We start from the raw sequence: 16,105 nt of genomic DNA on the forward strand, positions 1-16,105 counted from the left end.
GGTCATAGCGTGATGATATATAGCCTATAGCACTCCACAAATAAAGGGCTATCCAACACAAAATAAATTTTTCACTTCAAACTGGTAGTTCCTGAGATTAGCCATTACTGCTCCGCTCCTATTGGTCTAAGCGTGATAATATATAACTTAAAGTACTCCACAAACAAAGGGCTATTCAACACAAAAAGATTTTTTCAGTTTGGACCGGTAGTTCCTGAGATTAGCGCGTTCAAACAAACAAACTCTTCAGCTTTATATAATAGTATATAGATTAACTTCTTCGATACCAGCCTTCCTGATGCACATGACATGAACAAAAGCAGAGTTAGAACAATATTGCGTATCGCTTCTGACACCTCTTTTGTTATCAATGTGCAGTTCATTCACAAATAACAAAACCAATGCGAGTAATAACATCTCTATATAATTTTTAAAACATACATTACATTACATAGTCGAATAGTGTATAATGTTCATAGAAATTCATTTCAAGTCATGTAACAATCAGAGTTTTTTAAATTTATATTAAGCTAAACAATCAGTTTATTTATTATAATTTATTATTCTTGTGTTATTGGATAAAATAAATGTTTGCTAATCCTATTACGTTAACTAATGTGAAAAAAAAAACATCTTGAGAAAACCTATATATCTGTGAAATTTTCATTAGAATTTTGAGGGTGTGTGTTTGTTATTTGAGATTTGATTGAAACCCAAAATGATCTGCGTATAATCTGAAGGATAGCTTGCGACCAACTTAACTTGTTTGTCATTAGCTGTAATTAAACCAGTAGATGAGACGCCACGTCCGTGGAGCCGAACTTAGACGACGAAGATGAAGTCACTGACATTACACCTGCGCGCAGGGGTTGCAACACCAGATAACTTATTTTCTTATTATTGAACAAAATAAGTTCCTGGAATTGTAGCTTCTGCGTTGCTATCGAGAAACAGCAAGGTAAAGACAGAAGAGGTACTTAAAAAGAAGAAGAAGTTAAAGCAAGGAGCAGAACATTAGTTAAGTAACTCTGATGATTTCTTATGTTTACGCGAATGTTAGAAATTAAAATTAAACTATTTTTCGGATTTTATCGCGGTTTAAATATTTTAGTTTTCTCCCGACGTTCCGAAGACTTTGCAGCCTTCATGGTCACAAACAGGGCTGAGGTGTTAATCATTCGCAAATTCAAAGTTACAATATTTATTATCTACCTATATTTTACAATTATACAACATGCATCATGCGAAGGAGAACTGAGAAGGTGCATCGCACGCTGTGTGTACTATGCTCTTTATGTGACCCGTGTGTTGATATTCACATCACATATCGAGTATGTAATACACGGCGCGGAAGATGCCGCCGAGGAGCCAGCGACCGCGACGGCACACACGCGTTTCACAAGATGTTATTGTTAATGTGTCCGCGAAATTCAATTATTACTTACTCTTTTTAATTTCTGCCTCCATTCCTCCACAGATTGGCCGATTTCCGACTGGTTGCAGGTACAAGGGCAGTCAACACAAAGTCGCCTCTCATGGTACAGAAGCACGGCGTCTCCCACGAGAGCTAGGACGAGTTGTAGCAGTTGTTCCACATTCTCCAGTAGCGCAGCGATGGGTAATATGGAGAAGCGCAACACAGGAGCGTCGCGGGTTGTAATAGGCTCCCTATTAATGATATGTGTCCCTTTTCATATCCTAAACAGAGTGCCAAATACATGGCGCGGTAGAAACAGAGGAGGAATTGTGGAACGATGAAGGAATGATCGATCAATGAATACGGCACGTATGGGTCGCATGGAGTCAACACTCAGAAGGAGACACCCACTGTAGTGTAAACATGTAATAAAAATCTGGCGGAGGTTTAAACACAACATAGTAATATTATTAGTGCGATGTCGATAATTAACACCTTTGTTCATTGTTTGTTTATCGTTATAAATTGACTAATTACACTTGTGCTGAAGCGCCACTAGAGAGTTTCCCGAGAGTGCTGCGTTGCGTTATATTATGGAGCAGTGTTGCGCTTTGTGACTCGGTGTCAATTTATATTATGTGTTTACATCACACAATATATTGATTCCTATACACAAGGCGTGGCCGATGCCGTCGACTGTCGACTGCACGCGACGACACACGCGCGCTTTATACTGCATCTGACCCGTAAGTAAGAATTAACCTTAAGTTTTATGAAACTGGATTCCACTGTCCACTGCTGCTATATGCGATAACAAGTATTATAGGCCCAAATGTAATATAAAAGCAGACCTGAATACAGTGCACATTCTTATACCCGGTGAGTAATATTGTATGGATGTGCCTCACTACCGTGCCAAGAACATTAGATACAAGGTCATATATACAGTTCACTTCATATTATTATACTCCTTAATTTACACTCCACATATAAGGGCCAAAAGAAGTTTTCAGGCACACATCTTCCTTATACATACCTATCCAGCCCCCCCTCCTTCCCTAAAGAATCCCTATAATTCCTCTCGATTCTTTACGATTAGTTAAGAAAATATACATTGTGAACTTAACCAGCAGAGTTTGGATTACTTGAATCTTTGGCGTTTCGCAGAAGAATATGAGGAAAATTAATCCTTAGTTAGGGTACATTTCTTTTGCGGCAAATAGAGCGCACTACCATTAGCGATGGCCTTCACAAATGGCGCAGTTAAGTGTGTCGCGCTCTGGGATCAGTCTGTGTATATCGGATTCAAACAGGCCAGAATAATTGTGTTCACTGGTGACTGGCGAGTGGTAACCATCTCTGGTCAATCGACATTCTATCTGGGCACCACCCTGTTTATCATCAGATGCAGTTTGCCGTGCCGCTGTAATTAAAAAGTATACCTTATATCAATGATGTTTTATAATTGCATGTTTCATAACTACAGGTTGACAACTTCGAAGCCAGGTACCCTGTTGTACCCAACATGGAAGAAAACAGAACTAGAACAATATTGTTTGTCGGGTCTAGCTCCACCTTTGTTGTCTATGTGTTCATTCATAGATAACAAAGCTAGTGCATGAATCTGTATTCACCGCCGCGACGCCTGGCTTCATCCACTTTCGACGAAGAGTTCAGCGCTTCGCGACATCCAGTGTACCAGCGAACATGTGTGGCAACAGAATATTACACCAAACATGGCCGCAGTTTACTGAAAATGAACCTCGAACACATTAAACTACTTGAGTAAGCCGTTACAAAGCGTCCAATTCTTTATTATATTTTATTCTCATTCCAATGCTTATTATCTTCGATTCCAGCTCTCTTAATATATATTACGTGACAAAAACAGACCTAGAAAAATATCAAGTATCGCTTCTGGTAGCACTTCTGTTATCTATTTGTAGTTCGTCATAGGTAACAAAGCTAATGCGAGCAACAATACCTGTATACATTTAGTAAAACATACATTCAGATACCTACATAGACGATTAGTGTAATCAGGTTCAATGAAATTCATCTGAAGTGATGTAACAATCAGCGAATTTTAAATTTATATTCAGTTAAGTAATATTATATTTATTAATCATTGCGCTTGTGTTCTTGTTTAAAAAAATACTATATAATTAATTCTGAAGAATCTAAGGTCTTACTTATTTCTACTTTATAAAGATCTTCATTTCGCTCATCTCAGACGAAACATTAACAACTAAGGCGCAAACCCTTTCACAAGAGGAGACCCGTGTGCAGTAGTAGACACTAGACAGTTCATTATACAGGACTGGTATTATTAACTAATTGAATGGACCCTGGGTACTTCAGAAACCACACGTGAATAAACCTTCCGTCCGAGCCCGACTGACTAGCTATTAAAGGAAGTCTATGTTTGTCTGTGTTTTAGATAAAAAAAGATTTAATATATTTGTAAGTGCACAACGCTAGTTTAGAGTCATATGCTAAATGTGTTATAATAACTTATAACATTTCTAAAATGATGTCAGAGCACACTACGCGTGTTCAAATGAACGTTACATCAGTATCTTTACGATAAAACAAAATACTAATTATACTTCTATACGTAACATAAGTATCAAGTATTGGTTACATTGGCCATGCGGCCAATGCCAGCATGCGCTTGTAGCGCTCGTTCCAACACGCGTAGCATGTGCCGCCGCTCTGGCCTGCGGGTTCGCTACGCGAGTACCGTTCGGGACAACACGCTTGGCACGTGAGGCGCAACGGTTGATTATTTATTGTTTTGACACCTGCCGACGAAGAATATAAGCATTGTTGTTATTGATTTCGAGATCCCAAAATTATCCACGTAAAATCCCAAGTAAAGCTTTCTACCAATTTATTGTCTTTATTTATTGATGCAGATAATATTATTATTACTATATACGTTAGTGTCCCCGATATTCAGTTATTACTCTTTTTATTTTCTGCCTCCATTCCTCCACAGATTGGCCGATTTCCGACTGGTTGCAGGTACAAGGGCAGTCAACACAAAGTCGCCTGTCATGGTACAGAAGCACGGCGTCTCCCACGAGAGCTAGGACGAGTTGTAGCAGTTGCTCCACATTCTCCAGTAGTGCAGCGATGGGTAATATGGAGAAGCGCAACACAGGAGCGTCGCGGGTTGTAATTGGCACCCTAGCAAGGATATGTGTTCCTTTTCATATCCTAAACAGAGTGCCAAATACAAGGCGCGACAGAAACAGAGAAGGAATTGAGGAACGATGAAGAAATTATCGATCAATGAATACGTCACGTATGGATCGCATGAAGTCAACACTCAGAAGCACATCGACGTGTTGGTTATGTTGCTGTGATTACTGATTTAGGCAAATGCCGTCGACTGTCGAGTGCACGCGACGACACACGCGCGCTTTCTACTGCAACTGACGAGTACTTACTCATCAAATGCAGTAAAAAGCGCGTGTTCGTTCATTTCATTACGTTAACTTATGTAAAAGAAAACATCTTGAGAAAAACTATATATCTGTGAAATTTTCATAAGAATTTTGAGGGTGTGTGTTTTTTATTTAAGATTTGATTGAAACCCAAAATGATCTCCGTATAATCTGAAGGATAGCTTGCGTCCAACTCAACTTGTTTGTCATTAGCTGTAGTTAAACCACTAGATGAGACGCCACGTCCGTGGAGCCGAACTTAGACGTCGAAGATGACGAGGCAAGTCAATGACATTACACCTGCGCGCAGGGGTTGCAACACCAGATAACTTATTTTCTTATTATTGAACAAAATAAGTTCCTGGAATTGTAGCTTCTGCGCTGCTATCGAAAAACAGCTAGAAGAGGTAAAAGGAAGAAGAAGAAGTTAAAACAAGGAGCAGAACATTGGTTAAATAACTCAGATGATTTCTTATGTTTACGCGAATGCTAGACATTAAAGTTTAAACAATTTTTCGGATTTTATCGCGGTTTAAATATTTTAGTTTTCTCCCGACGTTTCGACGACTTTGCGGCCTTCGTGGTCACGAAGAGGGCTGAGGTGTTAGTCATCCGCAAATTCAAAGTTACAATATCTATTATCTAACAATATTTTACAATTATACAACTTTTAAAATTGCATGCGATGTATCCATTCATTTTTCAAGCATCATCTTTCTAGAATCTTTCCAGAACCATCAGGACTTCTAAACACTGAATTGACACCAACGTATCATGAATTAGAGGTTGATCAATAATATGTTTGTAAACATATTTCTTAAAGTTATGTGTTGTGGATGAAGTCAGCGAACTGTCATTAAGGGATGGACAGCTCTGGAAATTATTCTGTTTAAGACTAGTACTGAGCAGTGCATCATGCGAAGGAGAACTGAGAAGGTGCAGCGCACGCTGTGTGTACTATGCTCTTTATGTGAGCTGTGTGTTGATATTCACATCACATATCGAGTATATAATACACGGCGCAGAAGATGCCGCCGAGGAGCCAGCGACCGCGACGGCACACACACGTCTCACAAGATGTTATTGTTAATGTGTCCGCGAAATTCAATTATTATTTTTAGTTTCTGCCACTATTCTATGTATTATCATCTGGTCTGTATAAATTCGAATCAGTAAATTCGAAGTTATGATCAACATATTGTTAAGTTAAGAAATTTCGAATGTGCGACACATATAATAATAATAATAATAATATCAGCCCTGTATTATATACTTGCTCACTGCTGAGCACGGGCCTCCTCTACTACTGAGAGGGATTAGGCCTTAGTCCACCACGCTGGCCTAGTGCGGATTGGTAGACTTCACACACCTTCGAAATTACTATAGAGAACTTTTCGGATGTGCAGATTTCCTCACGATGTTTTCCTTCACCGTTAAAGCGAACGATAAATTCACAAAGAATACACACATGATTTTTTAGAAAAGTCAGAGGTGTGTGCCCTTGGGATTTGAACCTGCGGACATTCGTCTTGGCAGACCGTTCCGCACCCAACTAGGCTATCGCCGCTTTTACACATATATTTAATGCAAAAATTAGTTTCGGAAACCGATAAATCCAAAAACGAATATATAGACAAATGCAAAAAGACAACAGAGGCAGTAACCGAGATACCTTTCTACAGTCGTTGACGTTATTGTAATGTTCGAAAATTACATATCTTAGCAATACTTATCGTTAGGAAATGTCATTCCCACATTTTGTATTAGCGTTAACGATTGTAGTATAGCATTTTCGCTACGGTACCAGAGGTGTCGAAATAACAAAAGAGCACGAATATTGAATGTCCTAGACGATGCCTAGGAGGAGCGACAGCAGGAGGGGGGCGGGTAACAGGAGCACTCCGATCGAGCACGTAGCATCTCCGACCCCGTAATCCTCCAGTGTAGATTTGAAGAAAAATAAACTAACGGCAGTAATCCGACTTCTACTCAATTTTTTATACAGGGTCATTTTGACATTGCGTTACTAAACGAGAAGTATGTCAGGATCGTGCAAAGTGGCAATCCATAGTCTCTGCCTACTCCTATGGAATAAAGGCGTGATACTATGTATGTATGTTACTAAATGAAACCATGTACTCGTCTTCACCTTTGCTGACATTGTGCCAAAAATCTTCAATTAATAACTAATATTTTCGCGAAATATCCTGGTTTTAATATTCAGATTTTTTTGTCATTTTTTAGTTTAATGTGGATATGGCGTGTGACGTGAGTGTATTTCTGACTGAAAGTATGATGTTGCCGCTGTAACGAATTCTCTTAGTAGTGGCTTTAGGGCGCGTAAAATTATAATGACTTTTTATTAAAATATTTTTTTTTTTTATTATTAAAGATAAGTATGTGGTTTCATTTAGTAACGCGATGTCAAAATGACCCTGTATATACCTTGTAAAACACGGTACCTAAATTTGATTCCATGTTTGTTAGGTGTCACTCAGTTGTTACACGGTACATAGCCACATGCAAATAAGCATTCCAAACAAGCGTCCAGCCCGCATGAATTCGCTGTACACAAATGCTCGAAAGTTTGCCAATTTTCGATTGCATGTTTCGCATCGATGTAACGCAGCGGGCACCCGAGAGCTGTTCAGTACACTCACAGGAATGAAATATTTCGTATTCCAGACGTCAGTCAGAAGCTGATACGCTTCTTTATTAGTACATATATACATTACATCACATAAGCCTTTTGCTCGCTATTTTTGCTCTGCGATAAGTTACAAAGGTATCACATTATTTATTTGCTATCCGATTCTTATATACTCCAAATAAACTAACCGTCAATCTCGCTCAATATTCCCCAACACAAGCTCGATAATATTAAAATCGCCTCTTTGGAGAGCATGGCGAATACTAAACATTTTAAAAATAAAACGAAAATATAAATTTCAAATTTAACCTTAGAATGCACTGCGCATTTGTTTCATCCAGTTCAAAGTTTGGAATCGATTCAGGTGCGGCGGCAGCGTCTGTTACGAGAATTTTATTATTATTTAAGCAAACAGAGATAATTTAGTTGATAATGCGTGAGTGCATATCCATACATGGCGGACAGGCGGGCGTGCAGATCGGCAACGCGTGCTGGGAACTGTATTGCCTCGAACATGGTATCCAGCCCGACGGGCAGATGCCCTCTGACAAGACCGTCGGCGGCGGCGACGACTCGTTCAACACGTTTTTCAGTGAGACGGGCGCCGGCAAGCACGTGCCGCGCGCCGTGTTCATCGACTTAGAGCCCACGGTGGTGGACGAGGTGCGCACCGGTACGTACCGCCAGCTGTTCCACCCGGAGCAGCTCATCACGGGTAAAGAAGACGCGGCCAACAACTACGCACGAGGACATTACACGATCGGCAAAGAGATAGTAGACCTCGTACTCGATAGGGTGAGGAAACTAGCAGACCAGTGCACAGGTCTCCAGGGGTTCCTCATCTTCCACTCGTTCGGTGGCGGCACGGGCTCAGGGTTTGCTTCGCTGCTCATGGAGCGGTTGTCGGTAGACTACGGTAAGAAATCCAAGCTGGAATTTGCGATCTACCCCGCGCCACAGATCTCGACGGCGGTGGTGGAGCCGTACAACTCGATCCTGACGACGCACACGACGCTGGAGCATTCAGACGCTGCCTTCATGGTGGACAACGAGGCCATTTACGACATCTGCCGCAGGAACCTCGATATCGAGCGGCCGACGTACACAAACTTGAATCGGTTGATAGGCCAGATCGTGTCATCTATTACAGCGTCTTTGAGATTCGATGGAGCTTTGAACGTGGATCTGACCGAGTTCCAGACCAACCTGGTGCCGTACCCTCGCATCCACTTCCCCCTGGTGACTTACGCGCCAGTAATATCCGCCGAGAAGGCGTACCATGAGCAACTGTCGGTCGCCGAGATTACTAACGCGTGCTTCGAGCCCGCAAACCAGATGGTGAAGTGCGATCCCCGCCACGGCAAGTACATGGCGTGTTGCATGCTGTACCGCGGCGACGTGGTGCCCAAAGATGTGAACGCGGCCATTGGCACTATTAAGACGAAACGTACTATACAGTTCGTTGACTGGTGCCCGACTGGATTCAAGGTAATACTGAATTATTATATTAAAAACATGCACACCCAAGTCTATCAAGGCCTAGTCTAGTACACTTTGCGCTTTATATTACGTCCCATGATATATTAGGCGGCGAGCCTATCGCCATAGATACCACGCCAAAAATTCAGAGTTCAGTAATACTAAGCAAAAACATCCAATATTACATTTACTGCCTCGGACATTGAGGCCGAAACTTTTATTGCAATCCTACCGTAATACAATTATTGCGCCACCAAGGCAGTCGATTTACAATTTATAGCTATACTATACCTATGTTTAGTTTATTAAACAAACAAACTGGAAAAACTATGCTTACCTTTGAGTCTAGGAGACACTGTCATGACTTTTATTGCCGCGAAACAATGCCGATTGGTCAATTGCACATTGACCAACGTAGCAAGATGAGCAACATCAGTCGGAACAACTCTGTAGTTAGTTAACCGATATGTATTATATTCCGAAATATATGTAGGTATGAGACAGCAGCCGTTTGATTACAGGTGGGCATCAACTACCAACCGCCGACAGTGGTGCCGGGAGGGGACTTGGCGAAGGTGCAGCGTGCGGTGTGCATGCTCTCCAACACCACCGCCATCGCCGAGGCGTGGTCGCGGCTCAACCACAAGTTCGACCTGATGTACGCCAAGCGCGCCTTCGTGCACTGGTACGTCGGCGAGGGCATGGAGGAGGGAGAGTTCTCCGAGGCCCGCGAGGACCTCGCCGCCCTCGAAAAGGACTACGAGGAGGTCGGCATGGACTCCGGCGAGGGGGAAGGCGAAGGCGGCGAGGAGTACTAGTTTTGTTTATTTTAGTATTGAATTCCTTAGTTAGTTTGGTTTAGTAAATAAATGTTCAAGTATAGTTATTCATTTTGTTTTTCAATATGCGGATAGTGGCTTTTAACAAATTGCTAGGGTTTTGCGTGTATTTTTTTTCAGCTGACCTTACCTGTTGTTGATTTATTTTCTTAATAGCGTGGGCAAGTATTTACGTGTATCAAATTCGAATGTAACATTTTGCAAGAGTATAGCTATAAATAATTAATCATACTTTTGTGAAATGCGAATCCAAAACTAGTTATTTCGATGTTTCAATTTACATGCCGCGCACGTGCGATTCATGAAAGAAAAAAAATTGCCCATCTAAACATGAGCAATGGGGAGGCAATTCTGGTCCACGTTAACAGGTATTACTCCTAAATAATAAAAGGGCGCCTCCAAAATAGCCGGGCGGCAGCAGCGCTGCAGCTGCGATGCTTTGTAAATATAAGGTCATTAAGGTACCGACCACTATTAGCACACATATTAAAGCTAAGGTAGACTAACATAATAGGGTCTTTTCTATAGATAATCACATGCGCATACCAATGAAAAGACAATCTTTTAATATTCCGGTCACGATCACTTTTAGGCTGGTTTTAGTTTTACGCCGACGGCACGCTCACCGTCAGCGCTCATAGCTCAGCGCGTAGTTTGTCAGCGCTGAGGCTCAGCGTGGCTCGTTTTAGTATCGTACTGACCGCCATACTGTACAGACGACGACCAAAATGCTATCTATCCCAAAAAAATAAAAACCGGCGACGACGAAGACTCCATGTTCATCCATTGATTGAGCAGAGAGCCGTTGCAGGAGAATTTGTCTTGTTATATGGCACTTTGAGGGCTGACGAAAGTAAATTCTTTAATTACTTAAAAAAATATATTTACTCATTTTATCATTATATTTATTCATGGTAAATTGTAGGTAACAAAACAACATATTTATTATTATAATGTTTCATATTATAGGAAAGACAAAAAAAAACAAATTACATATTATTAGTAATTGTTACAACGCAGCACATGCCAAGCAAAGCCAGCCATGCAGCCATGTGTTAAGCCAAGCCAAAGCCAAAGCCAAGCCAAGCCAAAGCCAAAGCCAAAGCCAAAGCCAAAGCCAAAGCCAAAGCCAAAGCCAAGCCAAGCCAAAGCCAAAGCCAAAGCCAAAGCCAAAGCCACAGCCACAGCCACAGCCACAGCCAAAGCTAAAGCCATGCCACGGAGGTTGAATGCCGCAACTCCCACTCAAGCCAGCCAGCAGTATAAATATTGCCTATGGTTCGCCGTTGATTGTTCGTGACATGACATCCAACTGTTAAATGACGGGTATAAAAACCCAAGGCATTTATTTCAATGGACATTCAATTGTGTGCACTAGTATAAGGCGAAACGCTGTCCGAATAATAAAACATAATCTCTGAAGTAATTTGTATTTATATTTCTCCCTTCTGTTTTATAATTAAACATAATATAATTATTCATCAGTACGTCTAGCTGTTTGATAACCAGAGTTACCTGGATTTGCATCATTGGTTTCGTACCCTGAGTAACCTGGAGTCTGATAATTGTATGATGATGCATACGTGTCGAATGTAGATCTTGCGTCATTAGAGTAAGAGCTATTTGAGCTATTTGGTCTGTTCCAATTTCGAATATTCGTGGCTTCGCGCAGCACTCTCGATCTAAACTCCAGCTTTTGTCCTACATCAAAACTTTTTAAGATTGGACCTAAAGAAGCGAAAAAAGCCAGGTCGTCTGCGGCAAGATCTGGTGTTTGATTACTTAATAAAGTTAATAATTCTTTTTCAAAAGGAGAACTTTCTGGATTTGTTTTCGGGGCCCTTCTTTTTCTCTTTTCCAGTCAAGGTTTTTGTGATGATGGTGAATCAACACCACGGTCATTCTGCTCACCCTGCTGAGTGTTTGAAAAAACTTGCTGCGTGAATATATCAGAATCTTGAGAGTGTTCTGAAGATACCATACTATCCAATGTGTTATCTATATTTGCTAAGGGTGAGGGAAGGGAAGGGGAGGGTATGGTTTCATTGAGTGATTCATCAACTTCATTCTCAACTGTTGGAGCTAGGAAGCTTAATTCGTCATAATAAATGTACTTTTTGTATTTTGGTGCAGCACTTCCAGAAGGCGTTTTTTTCATTGCGTTCTTTGTTCTAAAAAACGCATCACGGGCTGTTTTCCATCTTTGTTGGACTAGTTTGCCTGAAATAATAAAACCTTTTTATTTTCAGATTTCTTGCACCGGTCGAACATATACGGATTTGCAGTATTCATTTAGGATGGGAACAAAGAGAATATAATCACTACGTTTTAAGAGACGGGACTTAATACAAAGTAATAAAATCGAATTTACATGGCGTATCAATACCAATATCACGGAAGAATACGTCAGGAACGTCAAATAACAATACTACCAACTGAACAAAATACATAGTAGTGAGCACCTTTTATCGATATCGATAAATTCTACTGGAATCGACGCTAATGCTACTTTGATAAAATTCATATAATGTATTTTCGAGTCCACATTATCAATCCAACTCACGCTATATAGTGAACATTTTAGCACTATAATTACAAGGCTGGACTAAAATGAGGACTCGAAATAAAATAAAAAGCTTTCACTTGTTGAATAATAATTTTATTTTAAAATAAAATCCTTTATACACCATGTAGGCGAATATAGTTGCACTTATGATAGGTCAAGGTACAATGAGAATATTGAATTATAAAGTCAAAGGATGCTGACACTTCTTTGTCGCACTTCTCTTAAAAGATATTATCATTTGTGCAATCATTGTTTATCAAAACATGGCACGGAAATTCAAGCAATATTTCATCAGGAAGTGGATCAGCTTTCAAATTTTTCGATGGTATGGCTGACTTTCTAAGGCGATTATTCTTTTTATTAAAATCTTTGTTATTAAAGTGAGAACCGCACACATATTTCAAAGTATGCAGCTTTTCTATGGGAACATATATAAAATCTTCTTTTCTCACAAGCTGAACCCACTTTCGGCATCTGAAAATATTTTTTAATTGTAATTAAATTGCTTATTAAATTATATTTAAGCCTAAAATCATAAACAGTGACCAGGCACATTGATTGCCCAACGCATTTTTAAGTACACACACACCCACACCGACACATACACGACTTTAGCATTTTTTGTCCTGATGATCAGTCATCATCTTACTAATATTATAAAGCGTGTGCATGCAATTGTATGTTTATTATTCCTACCCGCAAAAAAATCAAGTTGGAATTACTTCTTTTTATCACTATGTTCCCACAGAATCTGGACCTAAATGGGTGAAACCACGGAGGGCAAATTGATTAATAAATTTAAGCAGGTATCGATATCGATAATAATAACAACATCACTAGTAACATAATGGTAATTAGAAAATGAGAATTTTCATTTTGTCTAAGCAACTTTACTTGCGCGATGACTAAAAACATCTCATTAATGCTTACCTGACCTCATCCAATGGAAATTTCGCCATGAACATTCTGCTTTTGTGATTTATGCGACTGGCACGATCTCCACAAATTTCACACGTAATGAAACATTTTTTGGTGGCATGTCATTAAAACGTATTCACTTACACCAACAAAAACACTTTTTGGTATATTTTTACTTGTTTGAATAACAAATAATACAAACATAAATCAATAAAATACAAATGTATTCCAAAACGTCAGGAAGTATACAAACAATAATAATGGCGGTGAGGAATAGAAAGAGAAACTGTACTGAGAGAGAGAGATAGCAGTATCCGCCATTAAATGCCATGTTAATTCCATACAATAGATTTTTTGTTCCTTGTTGCGCTAGGCTGGATGGGAATCGCAACAATCAGTAAGATCGTGGACGAAGTGTGTAAAGTAACATGGAACACGCTACACAATGAATGCATACCATCAAATACACCTGATATGTGGCTAAATATTGCTAACGGTTTTCTACAAAAGACCAACTTTCCAAATTGTATTGGAGCTATTGATGGCAAGCACATAAGAATCGTAAATCCAACCGGTGGTGGATCAATATTCTACAACTATAAAAATTTTTACTCCATTGTTCTGCTGGCTATGTGCGATGCAGATTATTGTTTTACATATGTAAACATTGGAGCATATGGGAAAAGCTCGGACTCGACTATATTTCAAAACAGTACACTCTACAGGAGCCTTGAACAAAACACTTTAAATATTCCTAGACCGAAGCCATTGCCTGTGTAGGCAACTTTCCTACACTGAACATAATTATATATAAAATATCTATCTACATAAAAAGTATATTTCTACATTATACTTATATATATTTATTTACACTTACAGTAACCATTCACAACAATCATAATATTATATTTATTACTTAGATATATACAAGCACATTACTTCGATGCGTAACTGTTTGTCGATGTCGATATCAACGTCAACCATCGAGCAGTGTCACACCTTCTGCGTATGGGTATATCCTTACGCACAAGGAGTCAGCGGTGTGAGGTGCGGTGCGGTGCGTACACGTTGCAGCGCCACGTCACATCGCCGGCTGACCAGCCAGTCGAGACCTGTATTAGACGCGGAACGCACGCTGCTCGCTCCCGCTACCGCTACCGCTTACGCTACGCGGAATGTTATATTTGTATGCTAGTTCCTCTTAATTCTTCCTTTATGTGATGTGATGTTGAACTGTCCATCGTTACTTCACTGTAGACTATACTGTGCTTGTGCCTCCTGTTAATTGTGCCTTCTGTGTTGTGTGTTGGACATTATAATTTATTAACTGTACGGAGTGTTTTTCTTTTATACCATAGACACACATGAAAATAAGGTGTTTGCATTAATTGTCCACCAGTCATTGGTGAACATAGCAAAACTCTTATACCTGGAACAAATACTCCAGTTGAAGATGTAATTGTGGGTGATGGTGCTTTTGGCATATCCAATAAAATTCTAAAGCCATATGCACGATCCAATATGACCCACAAGAAAAAAATATTTAATTATAGACTGAGCCGTAGTAGACGATACATAGAATCTACATTTGGTATAATGTCAAACAAGTTCAGAGTGTTTCATACACCTATTAATGTGAGTTTTGATGTTACAAAGAATATAGTTAAAGCATGCTGCGTATTGCATAACTTTATAAGACTTCGCGATGGTTATCGTATAGAAGACACACTTACAATTGAGGGTATGGTAGACCTGCCAGCTGTACCTACAAACAGGTCTGGACACGCTCTGCGAGAACATTTTGCTGAGTACTTTGTTAGCCCTATTGGAAGCGTGCCCTGGCAAGATTCGTGTATATTTTAACTTGAAAAGGCTTTATCCTGTAGTAGTGTAGGTATTTAGATAATAAAATAAGAAAGTAAACAAACCAAGTTGTTGTTTTTCTTCTCCTGAAATATTTTCGAACAATGTGTCCGCAATATCCTCCCAGGCTTTGTTTCTAGCATCTTTATTTTTGTAGAGTGGATCGGATGCATCCCACAATTTCTTCCTCAGGCGTACCTCATCGATAACTCGACTTGTATCCACTTCGCGATTCGCCATGACTGTACGCGCTGACGACGTCCGCTCCGCTCGACGCTAGAACGCTCACTGAAAGCAGAGGCGCTCGGGCGATCGTCAGCGCCGACAGCTACGCGGGGCCGACGCGCGACGCGTACGGCCGCGTAGCTATCAGCGCTGACCACTGTGCGCGCTGATAGGTACGCATCATTTAAAAACGCTTCCTAGAAGTCCATATATCTCGGCCATCAGCGCTGACGGTGCGCGTGCCGTCGGCGTAAAACTAAAACCAGCCTAACGCTAAGAACTCTCATAGCGGTAAATACCCGCACCCGATGCGGTTGCGAGCCTGCATTTCCTGTAGAATGCAAATATACCTATATATGTCAAATATATACACATTACACAACGCGTTTTACGCCCGCGGCGAGCGCGTTTTTACACGGTACCCACTGTACCGGTAGGCATCTAGTAGAATCGTGCGGGACGCGATCACGCCGCACCGTAGCGCCCGGTAGATGTGGCATCACGACATTAGAATGAAAACATCCGCGGTGTAAACGAATAAAACTAGTTAATCGGATGGACGTTTCAATTGAGTATGACGGCGCGTCTCAGGAAAGTCAACGTCAGTCACTCTAGCGGAGCGTTGTGTCGCTGGTAGCGGGGCCAACCTCAGAACAATGACAAGCATAGAAGTAACATTATGACGTTTGAGTGTAC

At 40.5% G+C, this 16,105-nt stretch overlaps 1 protein-coding gene across 1 annotated transcript; it reads left to right on the forward strand.

Moving 5' to 3' along the window:
• Positions 1–7,843: 7,843 nt before the first annotated feature.
• LOC115440570 (tubulin alpha-1 chain) lies at positions 7,844–9,877 on the forward strand. The gene is made up of 2 exons (XM_030164941.2): positions 7,844–9,007; positions 9,520–9,877. Exons 1-2 carry the CDS (start codon positions 7,952–7,954, stop codon positions 9,814–9,816), a joined length of 1,353 nt encoding a protein of 450 aa, XP_030020801.1. The 5' UTR covers positions 7,844–7,951; the 3' UTR covers positions 9,817–9,877.
• Positions 9,878–16,105: the final 6,228 nt, after the last annotated feature.

The sequence above is a fragment of the Manduca sexta genome, chromosome 27 (genome assembly GCF_014839805.1).
Source record: "Manduca sexta isolate Smith_Timp_Sample1 chromosome 27, JHU_Msex_v1.0, whole genome shotgun sequence".
Lineage (NCBI taxonomy): Eukaryota > Metazoa > Arthropoda > Insecta > Lepidoptera > Sphingidae > Manduca > Manduca sexta.

Excerpts from the sequence above, each read along its gene's own strand:
- LOC115440570 (XM_030164941.2), top strand. The coding sequence starts at position 7,952 with ATGCGTGAGTGCATATCCATACATGGCGGACAGGCGGGCGTGCAGATC. Across the intron at positions 9,008-9,519 it reads GGTGCCCGACTGGATTCAAG|GTGGGCATCAACTACCAACC; the intron begins GTAATACTGAAT and ends GTTTGATTACAG.